Raw genomic sequence first — 27987 nt, 5'->3', positions numbered from 1 at the left:
TTGTGGGTACCTCTCTTTAAGCCTTTACACTTACAGTTTGACACTCCCTTTATGTTACTATTGATCAAGTGCCTTTGCTCTTTCAAGTGGGCCTCTTTGTCTTGAGTGGGAAGGTGGGGGGTGCTTTATAAAAGACACTACGGAATGAAGTCCCAAAAGCAGTGTATGTGGTAGTCGCCACTTTTGTTAAACCCGACGGGGCATGACTGGGGAAGCAAAACGCTTCCATATGGCTGTGGGACACAGGGTGAGCTGCTTCTGCCAGCATGGCCTGGCTCCCTCTGCTGTTTCTGGTAATGGCTTTTTAGTTACAGCAGACTGAAGATAATGACAGAACAGCACATCCTGTTATTTATTCCACTTGTTATCACTTATGTGTATTTGGTGACTTAATAATACAGATGGAATGACTTTTTTTTTTAAAATTCAGTGCGTCTTCCAGATTTTCATTTTCATGTCATCTGTAGAATATTCTAATTAAAATTACATTTTGTAGGGACTTGTGTGTATTTTTAGTGTAGGTGTATACATATGATACATAGAAATGTATTTAGGTGTGAATAAATGTAGGAAAATAAAGGATCCAGTATCTGATTTACAGTGACTTTTCAATATTGATTATGATGTAGATTTTCTTCTTTAGAGTGTAAGAATACTGGATTTCAGGGCCCAATTCCAGCAGCAGTTTTGGGGTAGTAAAAAATGTATTCATCAGCACACTGCTCCTCTGTGATGCAACATGTGCTACAGACGATACTAAGTGTGTTTTAAACAAAGAAGTTGAAGCCATTCTGTATGACATTCTGTTTAATGACACTATTTCTGAAGCTACCCAAGCATCTTTTTTGAGTGTTGTACTATATTACAAAAAGAAAGTTTTACAGCCAGTATAAGAGTATGCCAATATCAGTATATTATATTGGCTGTAAATTAATGTTTAATGTTCCTTTCAAACATTCCCAGCCCAAAGACATTTTAACATCATAAAAGAAAACCAGGAGATATTCTCATCTGAGGACATGGAACCAGTGAATTTGTATATAATATATAATTTCAAGTTATCATAGTGTCAAACTCCTCGAGAGAAAAGAAAAATCTATGTTCCCTCTGGCACTCTGCCACGTGCTCTAATCAAAGCTGTGTGTGTTTTAATCTTGTGAATGTCTTCTTAATTCGTTGAGTTGTTTAGTCTATAAAATGTTACCACAATTTTCCAAAACCTGAGAGTAAATGTTTGTGGGAGAGTCAGTTTACGTTAATATAAAACAGAGGAAAACCAAATCTTCACGTTGGAGAAGGTTTTAGTTGAAAAACGACTATAAAGATTAATCATTTTTCAAACGAGTTGCTGACTCGCTTTCCGTTGATTGACTAACTAATGAATTGACCGGCCCCTGTAGTTCTATTCTTCATCTGTTGGTCTTCTGCCACATTGGGTCTGTTTCTCTTTCCACATTCCAAACATCTTTTCAGTATTTAAAACACCTTAAGAAAGCATTCCCTTAGCCTTGTGGACAGTTTACCTTAAATGAGACATCAGACACTAATTATCCCGACCAAGCTGCAGACAGTATGTCACTGTGAATTAATTGGCTGCACTTGTCTCTTGTCATTGGTCATAACCCAGTGCGTTCTCAGGGAAAGATTGCAGAGATCATGAAAGCATTCAGCGCTGCATTTGTACAGAAACCTGCTTGAGATAATCCAGTTCTTGGCAGCAGAGTTGTGTATGTTTTGGAACTGCCAGGTTTACACATCTCTGGACCACTGTAGCATGTCTGCACCATATGGGGCACTTGCTTGCTGGAAACAGGTCCATACAGCAATGCATATCTAAGATGTGTGAAGCTTTGAGGGGTTTTTTTGTTTGTTTGTTTTATATAATTCAAAGTGAATAAAAAGCAAAAGGGAGGCTTGGAGTGAGGCTTGGACTGTAATCAACATCATCATCTGATACTGTGCACATTTATGTCTTATTCTCTCATAAAGGCAAAATATTTAAGTGAAGTAGAAAATGTGAAACTAAGTATAATTCATACAGTTAATACTCTGTGACATTAATGAGTTACTTCCAGCATAACTGATTAGATGAAGGCTAAAGCATCGTTTCAGAAATTAGGCAGGTGAAGCACTCTAAAAAGGAACCTTGGTCCACTGCGTTGACCTAGATCACTTTGCAAAGTCCTGCAAATTCCTGCGTTGAGGTTAGATTCTTCAACTCCAGCTCACAGTTCTCCTTGGCTTTTGACCAAACCATGGAGTGCCCCCCGAGGGGAGTTCACCCAGCTACCTTGTTATTCTAGCACATTCATCCACATCACTTGCTCAGTCATTAGACTGGATTTAATCCAACGTAGCAAAGAGAAGCTGCTGCTGCCACCCTTGTGGTGTACTTACTCTAAACAACTCTGAGGTGTTAAATTTTACTTTTAGACATACTTTTGACCCATCTTAATCACGCTGTGGCCACATTTTAAGTGAAAACTGTTTGATTTCTGTCAGTATTTACATTTCGTGAAAGCCATTTGAAGGCAAGATGAGAATACAAAGAAATCCAAAAAAGGATAGCACAGCGTGCTTGTCTATTTTGGAAAAACTATTGAATTTTTGATGAACCATACAGTCATCACTTTACTATTTTTAAGGTTGTCAAATTCCTGTGTCAGCCTCAGACTCCTGCCAGACACTGGAGTATTAAATGCAAGGTTCGGAATCATGAGTACTTGGTCTACTGCCAATCACTTCATATGCTTTCTTTATGAAAAGTTAATCATCCACAGCTCTCTGGTTTTCACATTTCTTGAATTTTCAGAAGGAGTGACAGTAGCTGGCAGCCCCAAAGTACACTCAGACCGCAGGGGCTAGTAGGGAGTCACAAGAAAGATTGATAATATATCTAGTCCTGCCAATTTTGGTATGTTTATCTGGCAACAAATGACAACAGATGAGTGCCTCTCCGATTGGCCTTGTTTTTTAAAATGATTGTTAAATTCGTCTCTCCTGCTGGCAAATAGATTGCCTTATTGAGTAAAGGGATGGGTAGACTTGCAGAAATGGGACAAGAAGGAGCTACCCTGTGCTTTGTCTATCCTTTATTCTCTTCTTCAGTTATTCTTGCCTTGCAATGAATGAAGTGTTGTTAAAGTGTTATTTTCTTTTGGGTTTTTTTCCTTGTTTTTTGCTGAACCTGAGTTATAAATGTCCATCTTAACATTGATAATGCTGGCTGCCTAAAAAAAATCTACGACTAAAACATGCGTTTACATACATTAGACAAAACATTGTGATTCGGACTGGGCAACAAGTGTAGAAACAGAGTAGTTTGTTGTGTTATGATGTGAGGGTCTTGGGAGGAATTTGCTGAGCCCCGAGGGGTGTCCTAACAGGTGTTGGTGGGGCTTTTCCTGTCCTTTCTGCCCTTTTTTCTTTATTGGCACCATGGTTATGGGGCTGATTGTTCAGCTGTTGCCTTGGTTACATCTCCTGTTTTCCTAATGGCAACATGTCAAGGCAGGCCAAAAATGATCACGTAGTCCAGTGTGTTCTTTACTCAAAAATAGGCTTGCAAAATCCTTCCTATTAATGCCCATTAATCCCAAAGAAGTGTCAGGGATGATGTTCCTATAAAACCCACAAGATTAAAGATTAAAGGCCATTTGGAAATCCCAACTGTATGATCATCAGTACTGCCAAAACTACAGAATCTCCTCACTATTAAATGAATGGGGAGCTTCTGTATAAGGATAATATAATATAGTGTACTGCACAGCCTTTGCCAACAAGTCTTTACTATTAGAATGGTCACCTGAGCTCAGTGAGCTGTGAAAGATGGCTACTGCCACTAGTAAAATAACAACAACAATAATAATAATAATAACAAAAACTTGTAAAAAGCAACATGCCTGCAGCCTATGTGACTTTTTGGAGGCAGGTAAATTTGTGTTGACTAGGTGCACTCAAAAAAAAAAGTATTAAATAAATCATAGAAAGGATTTCCACGTGATTAAATTGCTTTATTTTAGCATTATGCAGTTCTATTATTCCAACTTAATGTACTTCAGTTGGACCAACTTATGATGAATCAACTTATTTAATGCAGTTGAGTCCAACTTAGTTTAACCCATGCAAATTACATTAGTCCAACAAAAGTAGTTGCTGCTAATAGAAAGCCATTTATTAATGCTGAAATCCTTTCCATGATTAAGTTCATTTAAAGGGTTATTTTTTGAAATGTTAAAAAAAATTAGAGTCTGGATAACATAAAACTTGCCGGTCTATTGCAGGGCTAACACAGAGAACAATTTGCAGTCACATTGACACTTATGGGTAATTTAGAATTACCATTTAACCTAACCCCACTAACTGCATGTCTTTGGACTGTGGGAGGAAGTCAGAGTATCCGGAGAGAACCAATGCAGGCCAGATGGTTGATTTGAACTCAGGACCTTCTTCTTGTGAGGCAACAGTGCTAAGCAGTGCACCACCGAGCTGTCAATGATTATTTACAACAAGTACACAAATAACAAGGAAAGATATAGATAGATATAGATTTTTTTTTTATATATATAAATTTTTTTTTTTTTTTTTTTGTCAATATACAATAATGATAGCATACACGTGGTGTGTGTGTAGGCTTTTCTGCCTCTTAAAACCTCAGTGATTTTCTTTTGGTTTGAAATCTCATGTGATCTTGTGGTATCGTGTCCAGGCAACTAACCACTCCTGCACGACTGTATCATATCATTTCAACAAGATCTTATATGATTCACCATATAAACATAAAATTCTTTTGATCAAATTTGGTGCCATCAGCATTAATCTCGCTGTAACCGTGGTAACTTGTTAACGGAGATTTGGCGCGTTAATGCAGTTATGGCTTTAACGTCATTTTAGCAAGATTAACGCTGACAGCACTAATTAAATTACAATTTAGACTCTTCTAAATGTAAGAACCACCCAAATTCACTTTTTTGAGTGTTTGGCTAAAGAGGCTAAAACCTCAATCTTCAGCTGGTCAACCCTGTGATGTTTCAGTGTCTACAGCAGTATATATTCCCAGCAGCTAATTTCAATTAAAAGGTCTAATATTTTTTTAACTTGATAAACATTAGCATTCCTAGCACCAGCATCCTTCAATCCTTGCATGCCTTTCCTGAATATGGTTAGACAGTACCAGTGAAATAGTCAATACACAGAACAAAAGTTTTAGTCCCTGGCTACATTCGATACCAATATTATTCCCAAGTATTAGCCACTGTACCCAAATTGTATCAGATGATAGCAGACAAGTTTTGAAATTGTTACCAAGAAGTACAAAAAATTGCTAGAACATTGCATAAATGGGAAGAGCAGGATCAAGCATGTTTTTGAAACTTGATCCGTACTACTAGTAAGGCTGTTAAACCCTCTTTTGTTGTGTGTGTGACTTTTTTAAAACATCTTAATGAAAGTGCAATATTAAATTATTGGAGCTCAGCTTGCATTTGCACAATCTTTGTTAAATCTGACAGTTGGTATTAAAAAGGTTTGTTGTTGCTTTCATCACCTTAAAAAAAAAAAAGTTAACTGGCCACCTACTGCAGTAATTCTGCAGTAACGTGGATGGAGAGTTTTCTGCTATCATTTTAATCAAAGAGTACCACCAGAGAGACAAAAACCCATTCATCATGTGGGAGTGTGAATGGCAGCTGGAGTCTTCAAATTATTACGTTCTTTGCCCACCTATGGGTTTTCACATCTGTGTTGCATTACAATGCTTTATGTAAAATATGTCTTAGAAAAGAGGTTTGTTGTTATTGATTCTTCTGTAGACTGAGCTGAGCAAGCAACATCCTCGCATAGGCAGTGTCTGATTCTGCCAACCAGTTTCTACCCTTGGCAACTTAGTTTGGATTCAGCTGAAGCAATTTTTTTTTTCTTGATACTGACCTCAAAATAGAGGACTAACAACTGTATGTCTGACTGATTCCTTATGTGTATCCTCAGAAGAACCAGGAAAGCTAACAAGGAAGAGACATGACATCAAGTCAGACACAGCTGTTAATATTTGCTGAGCCACTTACAGTTAAAATATCACTCAGTTTGATGCCTCAGTACTTTGCCACAGACAATGTCAGAGAATTAAACAAATATAGCACTAGCTACAAACACAAGAATCAAAGTTCCACATAAAAGGAAAGAGAAAGGATATAAATGAATGTCTGTCCAGAAAAGCAGATGTAGGAAACAAAAGCAGCCATTGTTTGGTCTGGAGATGCCTCAGATGTTTCTAGGCCAGGGGCCCAGACTGTGCAGCTTACCTGTGCTTTGTGGCTCTGCAAGTGAATGGGATGAAACAGAGCTGTCAGGCAGTACAAAAATATTATCATTTCTTAACATAACATATCTGCTCTGTAACTGGCAGAAGTCTCAGTCATATGATGGGGAACAATAATCAGCATTGCTGGCCTTGTATGAGCTGGGCTGCAGGCCGCCTGCCAAAAAGGACACCACCTTGGAGTTAAGGAAGTGAGGATGTGCCTTGGCCTGCCTCTGTCATCCAGTTAAAGGTTTTACAAGGGTGGCTAGCCAGGAGAGGAGTGCCTGGGATAGTTATTGCAGTGCCACTTGAGCAGAGGAAGTATAAAGTTTTTTATTACTTCTGCCACTCAGAGCATTGTGTATTTTATGTATCGAAAAACATTCATATTTAACTTCATACAACTTGTGTAGTGCTCTGATTTATATGCAAATTAAATATGTGCATGTTCTTTTGTACAAATATGAACATGATACTGACCTCATTAACAAATTTTGTTGAGGTCAAATTTAGCTTTAGATTGCAAAAAAAAAAAAAAAGTACTATAAATCAGTTTTAAAAACCAACCCCAGAGATTCATCACTTTCCATTTATATCGCAAAAGGGATGAGTTTATGGTCTGAAACACAGCTTTGGTTCTTCAGCAGCTCAGGTTGAGCGGTTTGGAGACAAAGTTAGAGAGTGAGACATTTAGAACATGTGTCAAGGAGAGAGACTGAATATATTACACACATAGGATGCTGAAGATGGAGCTGCCGGGCAAGAAGAAATGAGAGGGACATGAAGGAAGTTCATGGATGTAGTGAAGGGCATGCAGCTGGTTGGTGTGACAGAGGAGGATGCAAGTGATAGGGTGAGATGCAAGCAGATCTCTAAAGGAAGCAGTCGAAAAAAGAGGAAGATGATTTTGGCTTTAGACTGACTGGCTTTGACATGGTTCTTGTTAGTTATTACCTGTGACTTGACTTGGAAAGTGTCTAAATCAACCTGGGATTAGATTTTTGAGTTCTTGATCTTCACTTGAGACCAAAGTTCAAATTCCAGACTCGCCTCTCTCCACTTTGGTCTTGACCACAATAAAAAGATGGGTAATACCCACTGTGACATCATCCACTGGTTAGTGAAGTCCTGTTTGAAGTGTCAAGTTGAGTGATTTTGCTGTCACCATTTGGATGTTTTGAAACGCGATCAAATGAGCGAAGAACCGATTTGACCGAGAAATCGGGGACACTGGTCGTTTGCAGGCTAGCGTCTTGTTTGACTCTAAATGGGAACTATAATTTAAAAAGTGTTGCATTCAGTAAGACTTCAAACAAGCAACTAAGGGCACAAACTCTCGAGGAAAGTGTTTTCTGTTTACTGAACCAACACCAGCTTTTCCATGTGCCTTCTTCGTTTCGTATGTGTGCCCACCATAATGACAAGTAGCAACTTGTTTATAAAGACATTTAATATTCTTAAAACGTAAAAAAAATGTATGCCTTGTGTTTGTTTTGCGATGAAGCCAGTGGAGCCAAATGTCTGTTCAAACTATTCTCTTCTTGTTTGTAATGGATGACTTTTTTCTTTGGGCCTGCCGCTCTGGGATTCTTCTTGTCTGTTAACAAGTGTATTCCTTTTATAACAGATGTATACGTTGAGTTTATGATCTCAAAACTGTATTTCTCCATTTACAGTGATGAATTACGGAAAGAGGCGCGACAGTTGAAGAAAGAACTGCAGGCCATAAAGCAAAGAAAAGAAGAAAGTTCAAAACCTGCAAAAGATGAGGTCAAGGAGGGTATGTGTGCAAATGTTTAATCCCCTACATGCACTCTTAAGTGTCCTGGTGTAACCCATTATATTTTACATTTATTGGTGGCAGATGATATAGTGGGTGTATATTATATGTATATAATATATATTTATAGGTTTAGGGTTTTTTTTTAATGATCTTTAAAAGTAGATTTAAGTGTGAAGTAGGTCTCTAGGAGGGTGGTCTGTGCTACATTCTCTGCTAATGGACACTGAGACAGGCAACCCTCTGATTTTGTCAATTAGTTGCAGACGTCTATTTCCCCCCCACCACCTAAACGGCCTGCATTTTTGTGTTGAAGCTTTCTGAAAATTGCATGGGTAAAAATTGTTGAGTGGCCGCCATGGTTGCACATCAAACCCAATGTGTTTGTTAGTTTGCAGCTTTGGCCCAACTAAATTCTGTACAAATCTGCCCCCAAATCTCCTCTGGTCTTCACCACACTCCAGTCTGTCATAATGCCATCAATCACTGGATTTTTGCTGACGCTGAAACGCATTTTTGAGAATTACAAAAACCACTCAGACACAGAGGTTAGCCTGAGGTTGTGTGTGTTGTTGTGCAACAAAACAAAGTGGTTTACAGGGGGTGTCTGCAGGGAGCAGCCTAAGTGTGGGATTACCACCAGCCAAAATTTACAAAAGTCCACGAAGAGCTCTTGTTGCTCAAACATTGTTTTTGTCTCCACAAACACTGAGGGAGTCATGCTTTTAAGTAGACACACAGACCCTAATGTTTATTTGCTGCCAATTGGCGGCATGATTTTAGATTAAAGAGGACAAGATCCAGTCACTATGTTGTACTCCAATACTATCATTAACTACAATTCTTTTGCTCTCTCTACATTTGTGTTGCTCTCAATTATATCTCTGTTCTAACACTCAAGAAGACGTAGTCTCTAAAAAAAAATCCACTTATTGATTCAGGTGTTGAGACAGTAGCAGCCTTGCATTGTTATACCTAATGGCGAGTAGCCTAAGCTCCTCTATTATCTTACAAGGTATTTAAATTCAGCCAGGGGCCTTTGTTTTGTTCTTTCCTGTCAGCTTAGCCAGAGGCAGGGGTTTCTTTTAAAGAGTTCCTCGTTACATTTTTGTGTTGGAAACAAAAGTTAATTCCATTAAATGGAATGGATAGATGTCACGGGCCAATGGCCGCTGCAGGGGAGACGGATGTCTGCTTAAATGCAGTAAATCTTGTAACTCCACTCAGCCACAGACGAGCACTGTGGTGAGGTTTTTGTTTTATCTCATCTCACTGGAGAAGCTGTGCAGCAATAAGGGCCACACACACACACACACACACACACACACACACACACACACACACACACACACACACACACAGAAACAATGCCATCCCTTTTAGCTAAAAATTTTCTCCTGATTCTGCTTTGACCACTTTGTTAAGGTCAGCGTCTGGTGCCATTCGCTCACATGTCTCTTTAATTGGTCAGTGCTGACTCAGTGAACACATGATGCTTGTTTGAATTATTTTGCATCTGTAACAAATCATTGGGGGGGTTGTCATATAATCCACTAGATATGTTCTTGGTAAATTATGTCATCTGAGATATGGCAAAACAGGAAAGTCATGATGGCATCTCCAAATTCCCATTTTCTGCAGCTGACAGTGGAAAGTCCTAGAGATGATCAGTTTACTATCACTTACAAGGCAGTTAAGATTATCAAAGATTATTCTACTGCAAGTAATTGAATACATGAAATAACATAAAATAAATGTAAAAAAAATAATAATAATTAATAATAGTAATTTATTGTGCCTGCACTAAAATATTCTTAAATGCATATTCTTCAGCCTGAAATATACCATCAGTGTGTATATGATTCTTGATCTGCATGCCTGCCTGATGTCATTCTGTGTCCATTCATTATCCTCACTCACCGTTGTGCCTGGCATTAAACTTGATTGGCCTGAAATGCAAACCGTCTCTTCAGAATTCACCTTTAACACACAGTTTAGTTCATCACAATCATCACTTCAGTTTTCTCTTCAGCTTTCACAGAAATTATAGCATGTTCCTGCAGTCTGGATTTCTCTTTCTTGGCATGACCACTGGGTACCAGAGCCAAAAATAAGAGAGGCATTCTGAAACTACTGTCCATTCAAAACCCTCTAAAATGATGTGGCAGCATACTGTATCCCACTTAGATATTATACAGGTCTGCGTGTGTATTCCTGGCGTTGTATTACACTGGTGGCTTGTCAGTCATGTTGTTCATTTTTAGGACATGTATCAATTGAATGCTATATGAAATGCCAAATACTGTGATTGGAGTTATTATTTTAACTGCTCAGCAGATCAACTGGGAGTCTTAGACCAGCTTGATTGTTTTTTTTTTTTCAAAACACATCTCTGGTATTTTCATCCACTTTAAACCCTCAAAAGCACTGCTCAGATAAAATAAGGTAACTTATTGCCTTGTTTTTTTTGTTTTTTTTTTAGTCAGATATTTTCCTAATTTGATAGCATGCGATCAAATTAGATGTTTTTACTGTTTGATTACAGTAAAAACATCTATTATGTCATCTCAATGACACCCAGGAAGCAAGTACAACATGGTGACCAGAGGACACAGAAAACTGATAACATTCAGTGACAACGGGCAACATAACCACTAGAAACATTATGTTGCCACTTAAACATTTCTCTGCTTTGAGGCAAGCAATTGAACCTACTGCCAATTAGAGGGTTACCTAGGCAACTCAAGACAAAAATGTTCGCTAGCAACCAGCAGGTACAGAGCAATGCAAGTCAGGGAATTGAATCTGAATTGCCAACGACTCTGAAACCTGACAGTAGGGGACATATGATAGAGTAGTATAAATTAGAGGCTTACCTAGGCAACAGGAGCCTGGGATGCCCACTAGTTACCAATCATCAGCTACAAAGTGATGCAAGTAAATCACAAGCACATCACTTCTTGCATGGACTCTCAATGATGGAGTCCCTTTAGTTTTCGTAATGTCTTGCTTATTTTGTTTATGAATCACAAAAGGCAGTATATCACTGAATTGTGGTTACTTTAGTAAGGCATGTGTCATGCATCTATACAACAGCAACACAAAGCCATCTAAAAATTCATTTCAGAGAGGTTTTTTTGTGTTTCTTTTTAAACAATCAGCAGAGCAGCTTTTAAGTTTACTCAGTTTAACTACCTGTATTTATTACTTCTTATTGTGCCACTTGGACTTTGTTAAAAACTCCTGATTGTTTAACAGAGAATGGGGAAAACTTGATCCTGTAAAAGGGGCGTTTGTCGTCCACAACACACCTCGGTTGCTATAACAGCAGCTTGATTTGTAGCTCTCTAGATCCCAGGTGACAGGAAAGGGGAGGAATATAATTTAAAATGTCATCAAACTCAGGGATAGTCAGTGACAACAGCTGGAGAAGGGATGTGTGTTCTTCGCGCATGACCTCAGGGCATCATCAGTCAGCATCCGGCATGTCATAGGTTGCAGCAGAGGTGACTGGGCAAGAGATGGAGGAAGATCACGTGTTTGTGTCATAAATCAAGTCAGAAAAAGGGCTGCCCCTCTAAGCAGCACAACAGACTTCAGTAATGACACCAGTCAAGTGGGGGAAAGCGTTATACTTTGATTTTTCCCCCCTTTTTGTGATCTGTGTGCATTTGGTTTGGAAATTAAGTGATTTCTTATTTGGCGTTATTTGCAAAGGATCCACCAGAATTTCACTCACCAAAACTGAAGCACTCACTTCTTGAATCAGCTGTACTGTACCACGAAGCAAGTTACATTATTCAGTTCAGTTTTTGTTTGTATAGCACCAAATCACAACAACAGTTACTTCAAGGTGCTTTATATTGTAAAGTAAAGCGAGAAACATCAGACAACTCCCTTTGAGCAGTTGGTGACAGTGGGAAGGAAAAACTCCCTTTTAACAAGATAAAACCTCCGGCAGACCCAGGCCCAGGGAGGGCGATGTCTTGACATTTGGTTTGGAGCAACTCCTTCTAATTTTCTTAAAGTGCATAATGAATTATTGTTTAAAGACACACAAATAGTTTTTTTTTTCTTTTTCTTTTTGTAGTTATAACACATTTGTATTTGTCTTTTATTCAAACCAAGATTGACCAATGACTTACATGAAACATGACCTGTCCAGTTTGTTATTCTATTTTTTTTAATCATATCCTCCTGAGAACCAAGGAAAAAGGAATCTCCCCATTGCACTTTTTTGTGATTTCTTTCTTCTTTTACAGCTAAAAGACGCCACTCAAACACATGCGATATCAATGGAAAGCTCCTCTATTTAGTACTTTAGGACTTAGTAGGTTACCTGAAATAAGTTAAAAGATATAGACCAAAAACAAATATCCATTACAGAGGACATAAATGAACAGCCTGGTTCTCAGAAGGATATTTAAGGGTTTCAGTTGGTATAGTCTCTAGTTAGTTGTGCATGCTTGGGTCATTTAAACAAGCTTTTCAGTAAGGTCTGGTTCATATGCCTGCCTTAAGTTCTTTGTTGTTCTGTTAGTTTATTTTGGGAAATATGTTGTCTCATGAACTCATAAAATAGCAGCTCTCTCCTAAATGACAAGCAGGGGCCTCGTGTGTTTTCTCTGTTGCATCATTTATTTAGTGCAGCTGAATATGTCAGGAGTGGCACAGCTTGGCGAGTGAGGTGACGGTGATCTGGGGCTTGTGTCTGTGTGTGACATCACATTTTGTTGTGGAAAGAAAGTGCTCAGACAGTCAGCAGACTGTGCTCACTGTCTGCCACTCTGTGACTTCACAGACTGTACGCCTGAACTCTGAGATTTACAGAAGCACATTAACTGCATGAGACACCGATGTCAGCACGCTGATTGTCTCTCCTTCTATTCACGATGAGAGAATTTTTCACACATACTGCAGAGAGGACAGTTTGGTGGAAAAGTATTCCCAGCATACTGTGATTTTACCCTCTCTGTCTGTACTTTGTGACACACACAGCTCATACAGTACATCTGTTGCATTAGACGGCTACAGTCTAGTTTCCTTCCTTTTATTTGTATTAGAGATGAAACTAAGGAATATCTTCATTATCAGTTAGTTCAGTTGGTTGTGCTCTCACTTATATTTTATGTCTGTAAATTAGACAAAACATAGAACATATAAAGAAGTAAAAATCCAGGGTGGCATCTTTATACACCATTTTTGGTGCTGTTTTGTCTGACTTGCAGTCTAAAACTGCTTCAGTGTTCAGAAGATTATGAAAAATAAAAATATTTACATTTAAGAAGCTTTATTAAGTGGTTGTTTTTTTTTTTTTCAGTTCATGGGTTTTGTCCAGCCAGTGATGTGAAACAGAAAAAAGCAAAAAAGAATGAATCAACAACATGATTAATCCTCTTCTTTTCAGTGCAGCTTTATTTCCACATTAGAGATCAGCGATGATTAGCTAAAGAATCTCCGGCTCCTGCAAGTCAAGTTCCACATACGTTATAATTTAGTCTAGTATATTTTGAAGTAGCCTAACAGTTGTATCAGTTTCTGTTTGTAGTCAACAAAGGCTGTTAAGTACAGTCAGTGCAGTATTTCGACATTTATAGTTTTCATTATCAACTGGAGGATACGCTAATAATAAAACAATAAAATAATGAGTCTCTTTGTCTTATTTGAATTCAAAAGTTTAAAAAGAGCTTTTGATCTTCAAATAAACTGCTTAATTTAAAAAATAAGTTTAAAACGTACTCCTGTTCAGTCCTTTCAAACAGGTTCAGACACTTGGAGATTGTGCAAACCACTATTTTCCTTACATTTGTCACCTTCTATAATCATTAAAAAAATAATAATAATAGATTTTTTTTTAATTCCTTGATAATATTTCAGTAGGACCAGTTAAGTGACCTTCACTCCTCTCAAATCAGCTGAATGTGGTTCACACTTGCTCTAATCTGTGCTAAAATTTAACTGACTCGGTTAAATCTTAAGGCTCGTTACGTATGTCTTGTTTGATCAGTAAAAAAATGAGGGATGATTATTTAATTCCTTCTTTGTGATGGTGAGCAATAGCATGGATACGTACAGAGCATGACAGTCTGAGATGGACGGACTATCTTTTCAGTTTTCTGGTAATCATGGTCATGGAGCATGTACAGCAGCATCTGTGAAGGCTTTTCCTTTTATGTTTTCTTGCTGCTCTTGTTCTGTTTGTTTTGTTTTTTTTTTTTACCTGTCGTTTGTTAAGTAGCAGTTAATTACACTTAAAACTGAACATCTAAAAATAAATATTTATTCATTTATTTTAAATCTGGTAAAACATCCCTGAATTCTGTTCAGTTTAGGAACAGTTTCACAAGTGGTCAAAAAGAGGAAAACAAAGACTATTATTAAAAACCTCTCCAGTTATCTTTGCATGAACCAGTTTGAATTTTAGACCATCCAAATAATGTAATTTTGTAAAAGTTAAAACTTCTTGGCCGGCTTTCATTCTGGCTCCCTCAGGCCAGAGTCGCTCATCCAAACAAGCTCAAACTTGGCAGTGCACTTAACTCATTTCCTTGGCAACACAGCCTGCAAGCTTGAAGTGGTTTGGATAAACAGTTGTTGAGATAGGTAAAGAACAGTTGGAAGTACGGACATGCAGAGATTTCTCAAGTTGTTAGTTAAGATTTGTCTGATTTCTTGCTTTGCTGCTATAACAGCTGTCTACTTTGTCTCTTTTGACTCTCTAAAGTGGAGAAAAAGCCAACCAGTGACGCTGTGGCTGAGTACTTGGAGGGAAGAAAGAAATATGAAGGGCTCAAGAACCGAAAACTGAAAAAAGGCTCAAGCAGAGAAGAACAGGCAAGAGGGCACAATATGTTGCACTAAATTACTGAAATTGAAATAGACTGTAAATTCTGTAGTTGTTAACGTGTGTTTTAATGATGTCTGATCTTTACGGTAGACGCTGGCCCTGCTCAACAGCTTCAAGTCCAAGCTGTCATCGGCCATCACTGAGGGTCCACAGGAGGACGTGGAGGAGCTGGCAGAGGATGATGACAAAGGATGGTCAGTGAGCTTGACACTATTTGAGATAAATGAGCGGGATATTTTCATTTTCTTCTTTCATGGTCATCTTTTAGGAAAGAATCCAGACATTGTTCATTTATTTCAATTTATGCAACTGAATAAAGCAAAGTCAAGCATGATCATGAGCCTATCCCACCTGTCTTGGGGTGAGAGGCAGGATACACCCTGGACAGGTCGCCAGTCTGTCACAGGGCTACCATTCGCACTCACATTTACTCCCGCATTGGGCAATTTAGTGTTTCCAATTAACCTAACCCCGCTAACTGCATGTTTTTGGACTGTGGGAGGAAGCTGAAGTACCTGGAGAGAACCCACACAAGCACGGGGAGAACAACTCCACACGGAAGGACCCTGGCCTGACACAATTATGTTAAAAATGACTATTTAGTTCTTTAAAATTTGAAGACATTTAAAAGATTAAATGGAAGACGGTTAAATTTTCATTTAAATGTTGCTTTTGGTTATTTTTTTAGTTAAAACTTGCTGATTATAGTGTTATACTCATAGACAGTAATAAAGTAATATGATGTCAGCCACTGGTGTCTGGATTCCCATTTTTCGAGATTACCGTTTTCCGCCATCAACATCTTGGTTGCAAGAAAAACTGATGTAACAAGAAGAGGTGGGTCTGAGTGTAAAACCACTGACTCATCGGCAGATGGTTTGTGACTGACAAGTCAATGAGCAAAACATGGTATGAGCAAAAAGGTCAACAAAGAAAGCCTTGTCTCCGCCCACCCCCATAGCTTTCTATGGAGGGAAAAGGCTCGGGCTGGACGTTTGCAACCCCAGCTATCGCCATCTGGTGGCTTTAAGACAGAATGCAGTTTTTAAGGCACTTCCGCAGTGGCTTCATTTTTCTGACAGGGAATCTTTGTCCATGTTTTTTGTTTTCTCTGGTTAGACTACTTTAATATATGAACAAACTTACTTGTCCAACTGTTAACAGAAATGCTGATTCTATATCAAGAAAAGAAAAGTACCACATCATTGGTCTATAACTTAAATTCACTGTTCACTGCAGTCAATAATAGTAGAAACTCTGAGCAATACGTGAGCACATCAGTCCTCCCAGAGCCCAAGAAGCAGTCCGGCATACACACCATTTTGTGGACAGTGAAGTTTAAGCATGACAGGCTAACTAGAAAAAAGATGTTTTATTATTTCATTCATATTATGATGACTATCGCTAAAAGACAACATAATATCAGGAGCAACAAACATGAGACAATGGAAAAACAAAATCCTTCCTTGTACAGATGAACCTGAACTCTATAAGATCTAAAGCTCACTCCAAGTTCTGATAAATGTGTGTGAAAGTTCAGGTTGTGTGCTTGTGTATGTGTGTCACGTTGGGATTTCAAGCCACAGCCACCAGATTGGCCATCAGGAAATCAGGCCTGACTGTGTGTTTTCCTCTCATATTCTGTTTTTCACCAAAGATCTCAAAGTCTAACTGCACAGAGTGAGGGTTTGAAATGAATACCATGTGTTTGAACGTGAGCAAAGTGTCTGTGTGCAAGAGATTTAGAATAACAAAATCTGTAGTTCCTATTAGTCTCAAGAAGCCCCCTTGAAGTTCAGTCTGGGTGTGCGTTTGTGTGTCAGCGTGCATATGTGGGGGTCCTAATGAATTTGAGAGAAGCCTTGGCTGGCCTCTCCCGGCTGTAGACACCTAACGGTGTTGCCCCTGCCAGGTATGGTGAGAAAGGAGGGACGGGGCAGTAGCATAGCAGTCCTAGAAAAACACCAGTGGAGAAGTCTGTGCCACTCTAGGAGTACTGCGAACAGAATGTGGGTTACAACAGGTCAGACATTGGAAGTCAAGTCTGGGCCAGAGGAGGTAAACTATTCCATCTGTGTCTGTGTCTCCAAATTCTGACTCTCCCTCTACAGCCCCCTCCTCCCCCAACTCCTTCTGCTTTGCTAACACACAACCTCAGAGCCCACTCTCTCAAAGCAAAGAGCCCTCCATTGCTTTCACCATTCCTCCATATTCAGTAAATCCCACCCCCTGCTTGAGTAAAAAGAATGCAAGACAAATAAATAGAGGAAAAGCTTCTGTAGACTCACGTTATGGCAGCACAGCGGTTTTGATAAGCCCCTAACGCTGCCTTTCCACATCATGTTTCAGAGCTGGATGACTCTGAGGCTGTATGACCGGCAGACTGTCATCACAGAGACTGCTAGACAAATTATCAGAGGCGGCATGCTCACGCAGCAGGAGTCCTCAGGGCCTGCCAGAGTCTAACCGTGACATTCTAGATGAGCTGTCACAACTCCTGCCGATTTCAAATGAACACAGGAGAAAATCCAGATCGCACCAACATACTAAAACACCCTAACCGCACAGACACGTAGAAGAGGTCATGCACGCTAGAACAACCCTTGTTTAAGTTTACAGCATGGAGTTTTGTTTTTTAATACAGGCATGTGGAAACACACTGAAACAATCTGTTAATCGTGAACTTTGAAGGAAACATTTAAAGATTTTCTTATTTTAGGTATGAACAAAACTACGTTTGCATTTCCTCTGGTTTGCTCTGGTTTCATACGACAAGCATAGCATGAGCTGATTGTAAATAGAATTTGGCGCCACAATTGTTCCACCATGTAATGTTGGTTGGTATTTTTCATCGAAGGATTAACTCAAATAATGCACATAATGTGTACCAGCTCAAGTTTGGGTTTTCATACATGAATTCAGTTTATTTCCCTAATTAAATCCCAAGTTTTAAACCAGTTTTTGACAGATTTCTAAAAGTTGTGTCGTCGTCTTTTTATGACAGGTTGTCTAATAGATTTTTTAAAAAATTAATAAAACACTAAAGCACTGTACCTATATGGTGGGTGTGTGTGGTTTATATTTTACTTTCCCTTCCCCCAATTCCAGTACCAGCACCAGGGGGGAGATGGGGGGGGGGGTAATAATTTATAAAGGTATCTGAGTATCACACAACCAGTTCTGAACCAGTTACAGTGTAAAACCACCTTTGCAGCAACCCTGTGGGGCCATAATTAGGCACAAGTTAACATGCTTAAAGTGATGCTTAAAATGCTTAAAACATTGTAATGATGTACACTTGTGTGAATTCAGGTTCACAACAACAATTAAGCCAGTCATTTTAGAACTACCAGTTATCCTAAAGGTTAACTGCTGGACAAAGCTGGAGTACCTGGGGATGATGGAGACCATGAAACTCCACAGATAAAGGCCCAAAGTGTCATGGTCCTGGGTCGTGTGACCCAGTGTGTTATGCTCAACCTATTTTGATGTTTATTGTTTGCTTAGGTTCTTTAAGGTAGTCCAGTCCTTTTTGTAATTATGTTACCCTTGCATTACGTCTCCCTTGCCCTTCGTGTGGTTATGTCTGTGTGTCTTGTACTGTCAAGTTCATGCTGTCAGTTATGTCACCTCCCCCTGTACTACGTCTCCCCGGTTCATGTCTCATATTTCCTGTTTTACTTTGAAGGCCTGCATTCACTGTCTGTGTATTCAGCTCACTCCTCCTGTCCTGTCGTTAAGTTCATGTGTGTCAGCTGCGTTCCCATGTGTGGCCACTTCCCCTGATCATCCCTCATGTGTATTTAGTCTCTGTGTTTTTTACAGTCTGTGTCGCGTCGTCTGTGTTCCCACCCTCCATGTTTCCATGCCCGGTCTGTTGCATTCTAAGTCATAGCCTTACCTTAGTTCATTCCCAGTTTAGGTTTCTGTTTAGTTATTGCTTTTGTGCTGCCCTTATTCTTGTTTGTTTCTCTTGTGTTACCAGCCACAATAAAAGGCTCGCTTTTGTTTAAAGTTCACTCCCGTCTGCTCACTTGTGTTCGCACCTGGGTCCACCACTCACACCACCGCACGGTCTGTCACAGCGGACCGTTACACAAAGCTTACCAGCAGGTTAAAAATGCAAACCTTGCTGCGAGGGAACTGTGCCATTCACTGCCATTGCAGCTATGCTGCAAAACTAACTGGAACCATTACCGATTAAGCTAAAAATGTAGTGATTACAGTTTTGCATTTTTGCCTTTTTTACATTTTGAAAAAGACTTGAAGCTGGGAAAATTACTTCTCAACTCAGGAAATGAGGCTAAGAAGAATGTGAATGCAAGTTAACCATGATTATTATGTCAGTTCTTTGTGTTAGAGTGCTAATGTGTGGGTCTGTGGAAAAACTGTAGCAAAGTTAGAGGACCACCAGAGTCACTAGGGTTAAGCCCCCTTGGACTTCACCTTGGTATTTTTTTTTTTTTGTTGGGAAATGCCCTCCTCCTTGTATCTGGTTTTTTAGAAAGCCACAGTGAGGGTAAGCCACACTAGGTAAATAAACACAATACTATAGGCTTAATGTCAAAAAACACTGGTGATTTTAGAGCATCTATTTAAGTCATTTTAGCTACCGTTTAAAGAACACTATTATATTGACAAATTAGACTCTTAGTCTTGATTTAACATTTCAACTGGGTTTAAAGGTTCATTAAGTAATCCTTTCAGATCCTTAAATAGATAAAATAATGTTGTAGTTTCAAAATATACGTTGATTAGTGTGTAATTATCTGCCAGAGAGCTCGATTTTGGTTTCATCTGACCAAAGGACAATTGATTGTCAACAGTTTGCACCTTTTCTTTTTTTTTCTTTTTTTTTTTTTGCCTGTCCCGTTTGGCTCTTTTGCCATCAGAATTGTTGTCTAAAGGCAAAGAAAGATGCCCAACGGATTTACTTTACCAAATTGACCATCCCAGCCTTGCCGTAATGGTCCATTTGATTCACCTTTTATTGTTTATTTTATTTTCACTTACTGAATACGGGACAGACTTGACTGGGGGAAAGAAGGGGAGAAAGAAAGAGGGAAAGAGAAACAGCTGAGAAGAGGGACGGGGGAGAAGGGCAAAAACCAAAAACCAACAGAGTGAGCAGAAAAAGAAAAGAAAAAAAAATGCATATATCAATCACCTGGTCACCTGCTGAGAAAGAAAAAAGAAACAAGCAGAAGAGAACAAGAGTAATAGAATAAACAACATCACAATGATATATGGAATATGACAGTAAATACTAAATATTAAACATTATTGTGCAGCACATAAGATCAACAGAACACAGTGTGCTTTGAGGTAGGAGCCAAAAAGGGTGTAGTTTGTGGGTGTGATCACCCGTGTGTACACCTGTGAGCATGGACGCGCTTGTTTTTTTAAAAGGTTCCTTCATGTAATGATCTGCTAGAGGGTGTGGGGGGCCACAGCCCCGTTTGCACCTTTTCAATCAGCTTCTTGATCTTGTAATCCATTCCAGTCTTGTGTAGGTCTACAGACTTGTTCCTGCCACCCTCTTTGGTTTTCCCCAATGGTGATGCCATTGCAGCTATGCTATGCAAAACACATTCATACAAGCACTATTTTCTATGCCTAAATGCTTTCTATTTAACATTCACACATTTTCACACTCCAATTATCACATTGGAGTGCAACTAAAGGTTCAGTATCTTGCCCGAAGGACTGAACCACCAACCTTCATATTGGTAGATGACCTCTGTCTACCTCCTGAGCTACAGCCACCTATCAGGAGTATCTGTAATTGATTATTTCCCACACAGCCACAGAGCCGATCTGCAGGAGCCCAAATTCTAGCTGGGTTGTATGGCATCGAGTAGTTATTTCACTCAATGAAATGTAAATCCATTTATAATTTTTAAGTAATATTTTTTTCTGGATTTTTGTCTCTTTCCATTAAAATGAAGCAACCATAAAAATTAAAGACTGTTAATTTCTTTGTGTGAGCAAGCTTATGAATTCAGCAGGAGATCAAGTAGTTATTTTCCCCTGCTTCAACTAATTATTGGTTTGTTGTTATGAAACTTCTCAAAGCAAAAGAGAAACTGGCCTCTAGGTAACGGTTCCACAGAGCAGTGATTTAGTGGATCCTGTCCTGCTGTTCTTTGAACTCTCTCCACCTCCTCTCTTTGTCTGATTTAGGATGGCCCATGTTCTGCAGTTTGATGAGCAAAGCAGAAAAGTCAAGGATGCCAACATGCAGGATGAGGACACCTTTGAGATCTATGACCCACGCAACCCCGTTAACAAACGCAGGAGAGAGGAGAGCAAGAAGATCCTGAAAGAAAAGAAGGCCAAGAGGTGAGGTCACAAGGTCATAGGTCGTGCCAAAGCCATGTGACTAAAACCAAAACTGGCCGTACAGCATCCTGGCAGTCTACCTTTTCATTGCTTCAAACCCGGCTTTGGTGAACCATTTCCTGGTGCGAACATTACAAATGAGGATGCTGAGCCGAAAACATGATGTCCCCGTTTTCTGTGAGGAAACGGCTTCTTCACAGCTTCACCTGAACAGTTACTCATCAGGAGGAAAAAAATAGTGAACCTTACATGTAATGTTCATTTATATGACTTTGTATTTTCTGTTTACAGTTAAATGTGAGCCTTTGTTAGAAAAATAAATACCAATCATAAACAGCCTGTAATGACTCTGTTCTGTTTGATTTTAAACAAATGTATCACTAAGGAGCCATTTTTCAGGATAAATTGATACTCTAATGCAGTTTGTGAGGCCTTTCTTGCTTACATGGAAGGGCTATAAAACCTGGTGTATGTGCCCACTCTCTCCTTTCCATCTGGCATCAACTATTCGTGTTTGGACAGCTCATCCATCCTCTGCTTGCACTGGTGCTATGGCTGACTTCCACATTCAAGTGTTTCTTCAGATTTAGTTTGAGCAAATATGCAAGTAAATCTCTTGTGTGGACACCCTACTATTCACTTAGCTTTCAGCCAGTCTGGGACAAGTAAGGCATATAGACCACAAGAATACTTGCACAAAAAATGCTTGCCTAATATCATTTAGGTCAGGGTATGGATACGGAAAAGCTGAGTATCCTGTGGTTTCTGGCACAAGGATGTTGACAGGCAAGTGTGGCTTCTTTTGGCTTGACGGTGATGGTCTTTGTCATGTTACTCAAGCCTTTCCTAGATAGTTTTTGTGGTGTCTGAACCCATTATCACTTCTGGGGAACCCTTGTGCAGTCAGGGAAGGTGTTTGATGGTCAGCATCAATGTTTAGGTGAGCGGTACATATCAAATGAATGCTATGACCTTCATGAACCTCAACAGAATATAGTATTGTTATGTAAAACGTTTTAGTCAGCCTGGCTCTGGATTTAATGTTGAGGCTGATCAACGAATGCACATGCTCCAAATCAGCTATATATTATGGGTCTTTACCATTGGAATGCGGCTTCATGGTTATAGCCAGTTAAAACAGCAGAAAGTACCACATTCTGTGGGTCTTTGGATATGAAAAATGAATGAAAGAATGATTCAAACCCAAGCAACAGGGAGTAACATTTCACAGGTATCCTAATATGCAGATTTCCAAATGCTTTAAGTATGTTTGCATGAATCTGAGTTCAAATAAAATTCATCTATTTTATACTGGGCATTGGTGCAGTCCCTTAGCTCATCCTCTGTCTGGAGAAAAAAAAACATTTTAGCTCCCTTTCCCCCTGTCTTTAAGCCAGCTTTCTTGACAGCCCTTGCTAACAGAAGGTTGGCAAGGAGCAGGTAGAAGGAACAGCAGGTGGGAGGAGCTTCTGTGCTTACAACTAGAGCACCAAAGTGCTCTCACTTACCAATCAAAATCAAGAAGGGGTGGGTCTTAGAATATCAGCTCTCAACAGTTGCAAAGAAGAAACTGATTGTAGTTGTCACTGAGGAGCCAGTAAATTGCAACTTAACACTGAAGAAGTAGCCTAGCAATGATTACAGCGCTTGAGAGAAGCCCTCTAAAACTGAGGTCATGGGGGATTTCAGTTAAAAAATGGCTGGCTGTGGACACAGACCCTAGAATGGACAATTGATACCACACTTTTCCGTAAGACAAATATGAATCTACAGCTGTTAGTGGCTCAGCTTAGCTGGAACTGGCAACACTGTGCCACTAGTCTGGCACAGTCCACAGAGCAGGTGTAAAAACATCATTACACATTTAATGAACAGTTACGAGAAGTATTGATTTTCTCAGTGAACTTTCTGCTATGATTGCGTACTTCACAAAATATTAAATAGAAAAACAACTTTTTAATGCTGGGGTAAAAACCAGAGACAGCTCAGTCATCCGGACACATTTCTTTTTCATTGTCCTGCTCGGATCATCACTGGAGCAGTCAGGGCTTGTTGAAAACAGAACTGTTCAAACACTTAACCCAAAATGATCAGCTGCCGTGTGCGACCAGGAGCCGCACACTTCTTTTTTAACTGGACTTGTGGGATTATGCTTAAATTTCAATATGAAACGAGACGTACAGTTAATGTTACATTAAGAGGCCAGCTCTGCCCAAGCTGCTGAAAATTTAAACCAGGTGATACAGTGGCCTGACCGACGTTGTGCTTCTGGGTCTTGCTCACGATTAAATGTGCCAGTGTTAATAACTGAGATATTCTGAAATGTAACGAGAGATTCACTTTTTTCTTGAGTATGTCATAAAACAAGCCTTGTAATACTTCCATGCTCTTTTCACTCTGATTTCTAATGGCCACACTGGCCTTGAAGACACTCCTCAGATAAATTAGTTCTTTACAAGGACTCTGATTGCCAAGTAAATCAGTAATTTATGTTTGAAGGGAAGCCAGAGAGAAAGACAAGGTGGAGAATATTTAACATTTCTCTGCGTCACTGCACCCAACTTCAAGTAGAAAATACCCCTCTTTTGCTCATCATGTGATTCCGGAGGAATGAGATGGGAAGGTAATGGCATTATCATGCTCTTCCACTGCCTTCTCCTTCTGCCCTTGGGTGTATGCATTAAAAATGACAAGCTAATTCTTCTAATGTCTAAAGACATGACTAATTAAATTAAACATTCATTTTGGAACCAGGGCGTTTTGTTCTTCTCTTTCCATGTAACTTGTATTTATGACATTAAAGAAGGGATTTACCGTAAAGCCCATAAGAAAGCAAGGTTCTTTAGATTTCTAGATTGCAAAACCACTGGGGGCATCTGATCAGTCCCAAAAGTCTGTATGGAGTCTTCATTACAATGACAAATCCAGAGTCAGATAAACAGCTATGTCAAGCAATGAAAAGTACAAGGAGACCTGGTCTGGCCCCCTCAGTGCCCTTATCTCAGCTTGATGGAGTCAGTCTGGGATTACATGTGGAGACAAGACAGAAGAACTGTGGCAAGTTGTCTCAGTTGCTTTATCATATGTTGAATAGCTATGCAAGAGAACACATGTGTGTTACTGTGACCATGAGTCCTCCCTCTATAGCTAACTCCTCTGGGTGCAATGGCCAGAAGAAAAATGCAAGATCAAAGAGGAGATGGTTTGTACAGGCACAGCAGAGTGTCATTGTTAAGCTCTGGCAATTCCCAGACGTCCAAGGACAGAGCAGTGAGTTCATTTGTCTCTGCTGTCAGCTTTTTGTCTGCACCTTATTGTTGAAGGACAAATTCAAAATTTTCTCACTCTATCCTAATACAGCGCTTGCATACACATGACTACACTGAAAGATTTGCTGGTGCTCAGACTGCTCTTCTTGTCCATACATCAGATAAAGTCATTTCACTGTCAGTGATGAAAGCTTATGTTGTATCAGGACTCTGCAGTTTAAGTTAGTTTAATTAAACATGTATCATTGAAACGTGGAATATGGGGTTTAGGAACAAATTCTTTCTTCCTCCTCAGACAGGGTTTGCTTGTGAAGGTGAAATAGTGTGATAGTAGATACCAAAATGAAATTTTATCAGATCCATGAATTTAAAAGATAACCAGACAACAGCGCACAGTGCATTGGTTTACAATGCTCAGAAGCAAGATTGTGCACTTTCAGAAAACAATGTTTATTTGTGTAAAATAGTGTTTTGTTAGAATAGAATGTCCTCCATCCAGGATCCTAATTACATAACAGTTATGTTATATTAACAGCCAAATGTCTCTAGCTGTTTAAACTGCAGCATATTAGTTTTTCTAATCAACAACAAACAAATTTGATGTAAAAGAATTTCATTCATTTTGGTTATAGAACTTAAAGGCAGTCACTTCACCAAATGTTTCATGCTCAGTAATGCTCAGTGGGATGCAATTTAATATCTATAACCTGGTACTGTGTGATGTTAGAATAATAAGGAAAATGCTGTTTCTGCAGTAAATCAGACACTCCAATTAAACATTATAAATTATGTAATTAATACTGATGTTGTTATAAGCAGAATTTTACCGTTTGGGAAAATGTAATGAAAAGAAGGATGAGCGCAAGTAGCAACCTTTTGAGGTTGTGATATCACAGAGAATCACTTCATCAACACTTGTGAAACAGGACAGCAGGACAGCATTACCCTGTTGTTTAAATATAGTCATGTCCTCTTTTAAGCAAGAAAACAAAATGCCAGTGCCAAAATTACTAAATTCAAGGCTTAAATAGTAATATCATAGTGCATCTATGCAAGGTAATAGACAAGCATGACATCTGGCACAAACCTATTATACTACAGTCGCACTATAGAAAACGGCGACAGGACCAAAACTGTTGTGAGCATGTGCATTGGACTTGTGATCTTGTTGCTTTTGAAATGGTTGCTTGAAAGCATGGGACTACACCTGCAACCACCTGCAGTCAGCTGCCATCCTCAAAGCAACGTATGTGCATCAGTTTGCGGTTGAACTAAGTAAAACTGGAAAGAAAGTACAGCAAATCTTTTGCAATTTTTGTTATGTTTCCAAATCTGTTACTGTCTTCATATACAGAACTTCACATTAATTGTTTCCTTTCCATGTCTAGCAAAGCCTCAAAGAGTTTAAATATATAGTGATTGCAGTCACTTCGAGTCAGTTTGAAGTTGTTTGGAGATAGGTTGCCTTCTACCAGGCAACCTAAGACTGAAAGTAGTCGTCCAGAGGTTGAAGGTGTTGCACGCTCAGCCTCTGGTCAATAAGTTGTTTCATCCCAACTATTTGCCGTCAGTCACTGATAGCAAAAAATTCAACACAATCACCAAGCAATTACCAATTGTTCCTAAGAGGTTCCTGTTTTAGCTTTAGTCTAACTGAGCCATTACTGGAATTGATGCTAAAATGTAAAACTATGAATCTATTAATTATTAGCTTTAGCTGTCAACTGAAGTGGTGAACACAATAAATCAGTCAGTATATGAGCAAATTAGAAAGGATTTCTACACTACACACAGACAGGAGGAAGAATTACAGTCACCAATAACTCTTTTGATGTACATATGTGCATGTGGGTATTGTTTTAAGGCAGAAAAATGTGAATTGGTATTTTAACATCTGCTGAATCAGGGCTCCTTCTCTTTTAATATGCTTTGCTTAGATTAAAGTCCTCATGTCACTGATCATATTTCACAGCTACTTTATAAGATTTATTTTTCATATAGGCCATGTCTTTCTCTTCCCTATTACAGCGCTTCCTCTCTTTTTTCCCTCTGTATGAACACAATATTCTCAAAAAGTTCTTCTTGTGTTACACCAGACCAAAATTAGCAAGTGCTTTTGTTTTAACATACTAAGCTGATAAAGTAACACAGAGCAGTCTTTGTCTGGCAGTGTTGCTATGTTCTTTTTGTTGCTGGTATATTTATGGATCATAGTTGAGACTACTTAGACACACCTTGAAAATGACATGCCAGAGCAGAGATGCCAGCCAGTGCTGGGTGATGCAGAGAACTGCCTGGGTGTTGGGATATGAGCAATAACATATTCATTTTGCCAAATATTAAGTCCAACAAAGGCCTGCCTGTGAAATTTCCAATACCACAGCAATTGGACAGGGCTGAAAAGGAATGAATGCAATTCTCTAGAAACTGAGTACACTGAAGGACACCAGTGTAAACAATAAATTAAGGCCAAGACTACAACTACCACCAAGGTTAAACTAAAAAAAAAAAAAAACCCTCAGAAAAGCTGCGTTTTACCTCAAACTGGAACGAGTCATAGAATTGAGTTACATGGGCAGGAGTTGCTTTGTCAGATTTTATGAAATGTTTCCATTTCAGATCTAAAAGTCTAAGATGAATTAATTTCATATACTGACAGAGTACAGGAATATGTAAATATACCTGTATTTTGATAAGTGCCCAGAAATGTATGGTTCACACGGGCCTCAATGTGGTTTGGATTCAGTGCAGACAAGAATTCTATCCAGTCACGGTATACATGAATCCACTGTTTAATGACTGTTTCCTCAGCTTGGCCCCAACATGTGATGCAATCTGACATATTAGAATCATGCATGCATGCGTGCATGAATCATCCCAAGGTATTTAAACCCACTCACAATTTCAATCCTCTCACCTTTACTGAAGGTTTCTGCTCTAGCAGGTTGTTGTATTATTCAACCCAACCAATCAGCATTAGATCAATTCAATAGGGAAAAATGAATTTTCCCCAACCAATTGTGAGTGGTTGCTGGTAATTGCTGTGAAATCAGTTACTATTTCCCAGTATTGGTCAGTGACCCCATGGTAACCATTCGTTGCTAAAGAATAACATGTATTCCCTGACCAACTGCATGGCAGTTGTTTGCAGGAGGTTGCTTGCTACTGCCATGTGAAATTGGTTGCAAATCTGTATAAAGCACTGCAACAAAAAACCTACTTATAAATGCTTTGGGCACTAGCAGATTGAAGCGGTTGCCTGTAGTTTGTATGGAAGACACCGACTTGTTTTCCATACAAACCTGGCAACCATCAGTCCCAATAAACAAGTGGTTGCCAGAGAGTCATGGACTAAGATAAGATAAGATAAGATAAGATAAGATAAGATAAGATAAGATAAGATAAGATAAGATAAGATAAGATAAGATAAGATAAGATAAGATAAGATAAG

At 39.1% G+C, this 27987-nt stretch overlaps 1 protein-coding gene across 1 annotated transcript in view; it reads left to right on the top strand.

The window, feature by feature from the left end:
• The window catches only part of cwc27 (CWC27 spliceosome associated cyclophilin), a 32208-nt gene extending 10602 nt beyond the window's left edge, over positions 1-21606 (top strand). The window contains exons 11-14 of the mRNA XM_014341164.2: positions 7975-8078; positions 14803-14912; positions 15016-15119; positions 21109-21606. Of these exons, the coding sequence (XP_014196650.1) occupies positions 7975-8078; positions 14803-14912; positions 15016-15119; positions 21109-21271 (481 nt within the window). The 3' untranslated portion in view covers positions 21272-21606. The remainder of the gene's footprint in view (positions 1-7974; positions 8079-14802; positions 14913-15015; positions 15120-21108) is intronic.
• The last annotated feature ends 6381 nt before the right edge of the window (positions 21607-27987 follow it).

The sequence above is a fragment of the Haplochromis burtoni genome, unplaced genomic scaffold (genome assembly GCF_018398535.1).
Source record: "Haplochromis burtoni strain Fernald_Lab_line unplaced genomic scaffold, NCSU_Asbu1 Contig_426, whole genome shotgun sequence".
NCBI classification, from domain to species: Eukaryota; Metazoa; Chordata; class Actinopteri; order Cichliformes; family Cichlidae; genus Haplochromis; species Haplochromis burtoni.
Note: the sequence above shows the minus strand (reverse complement) of the source record. Positions and strands in the feature narration are given on the sequence as shown.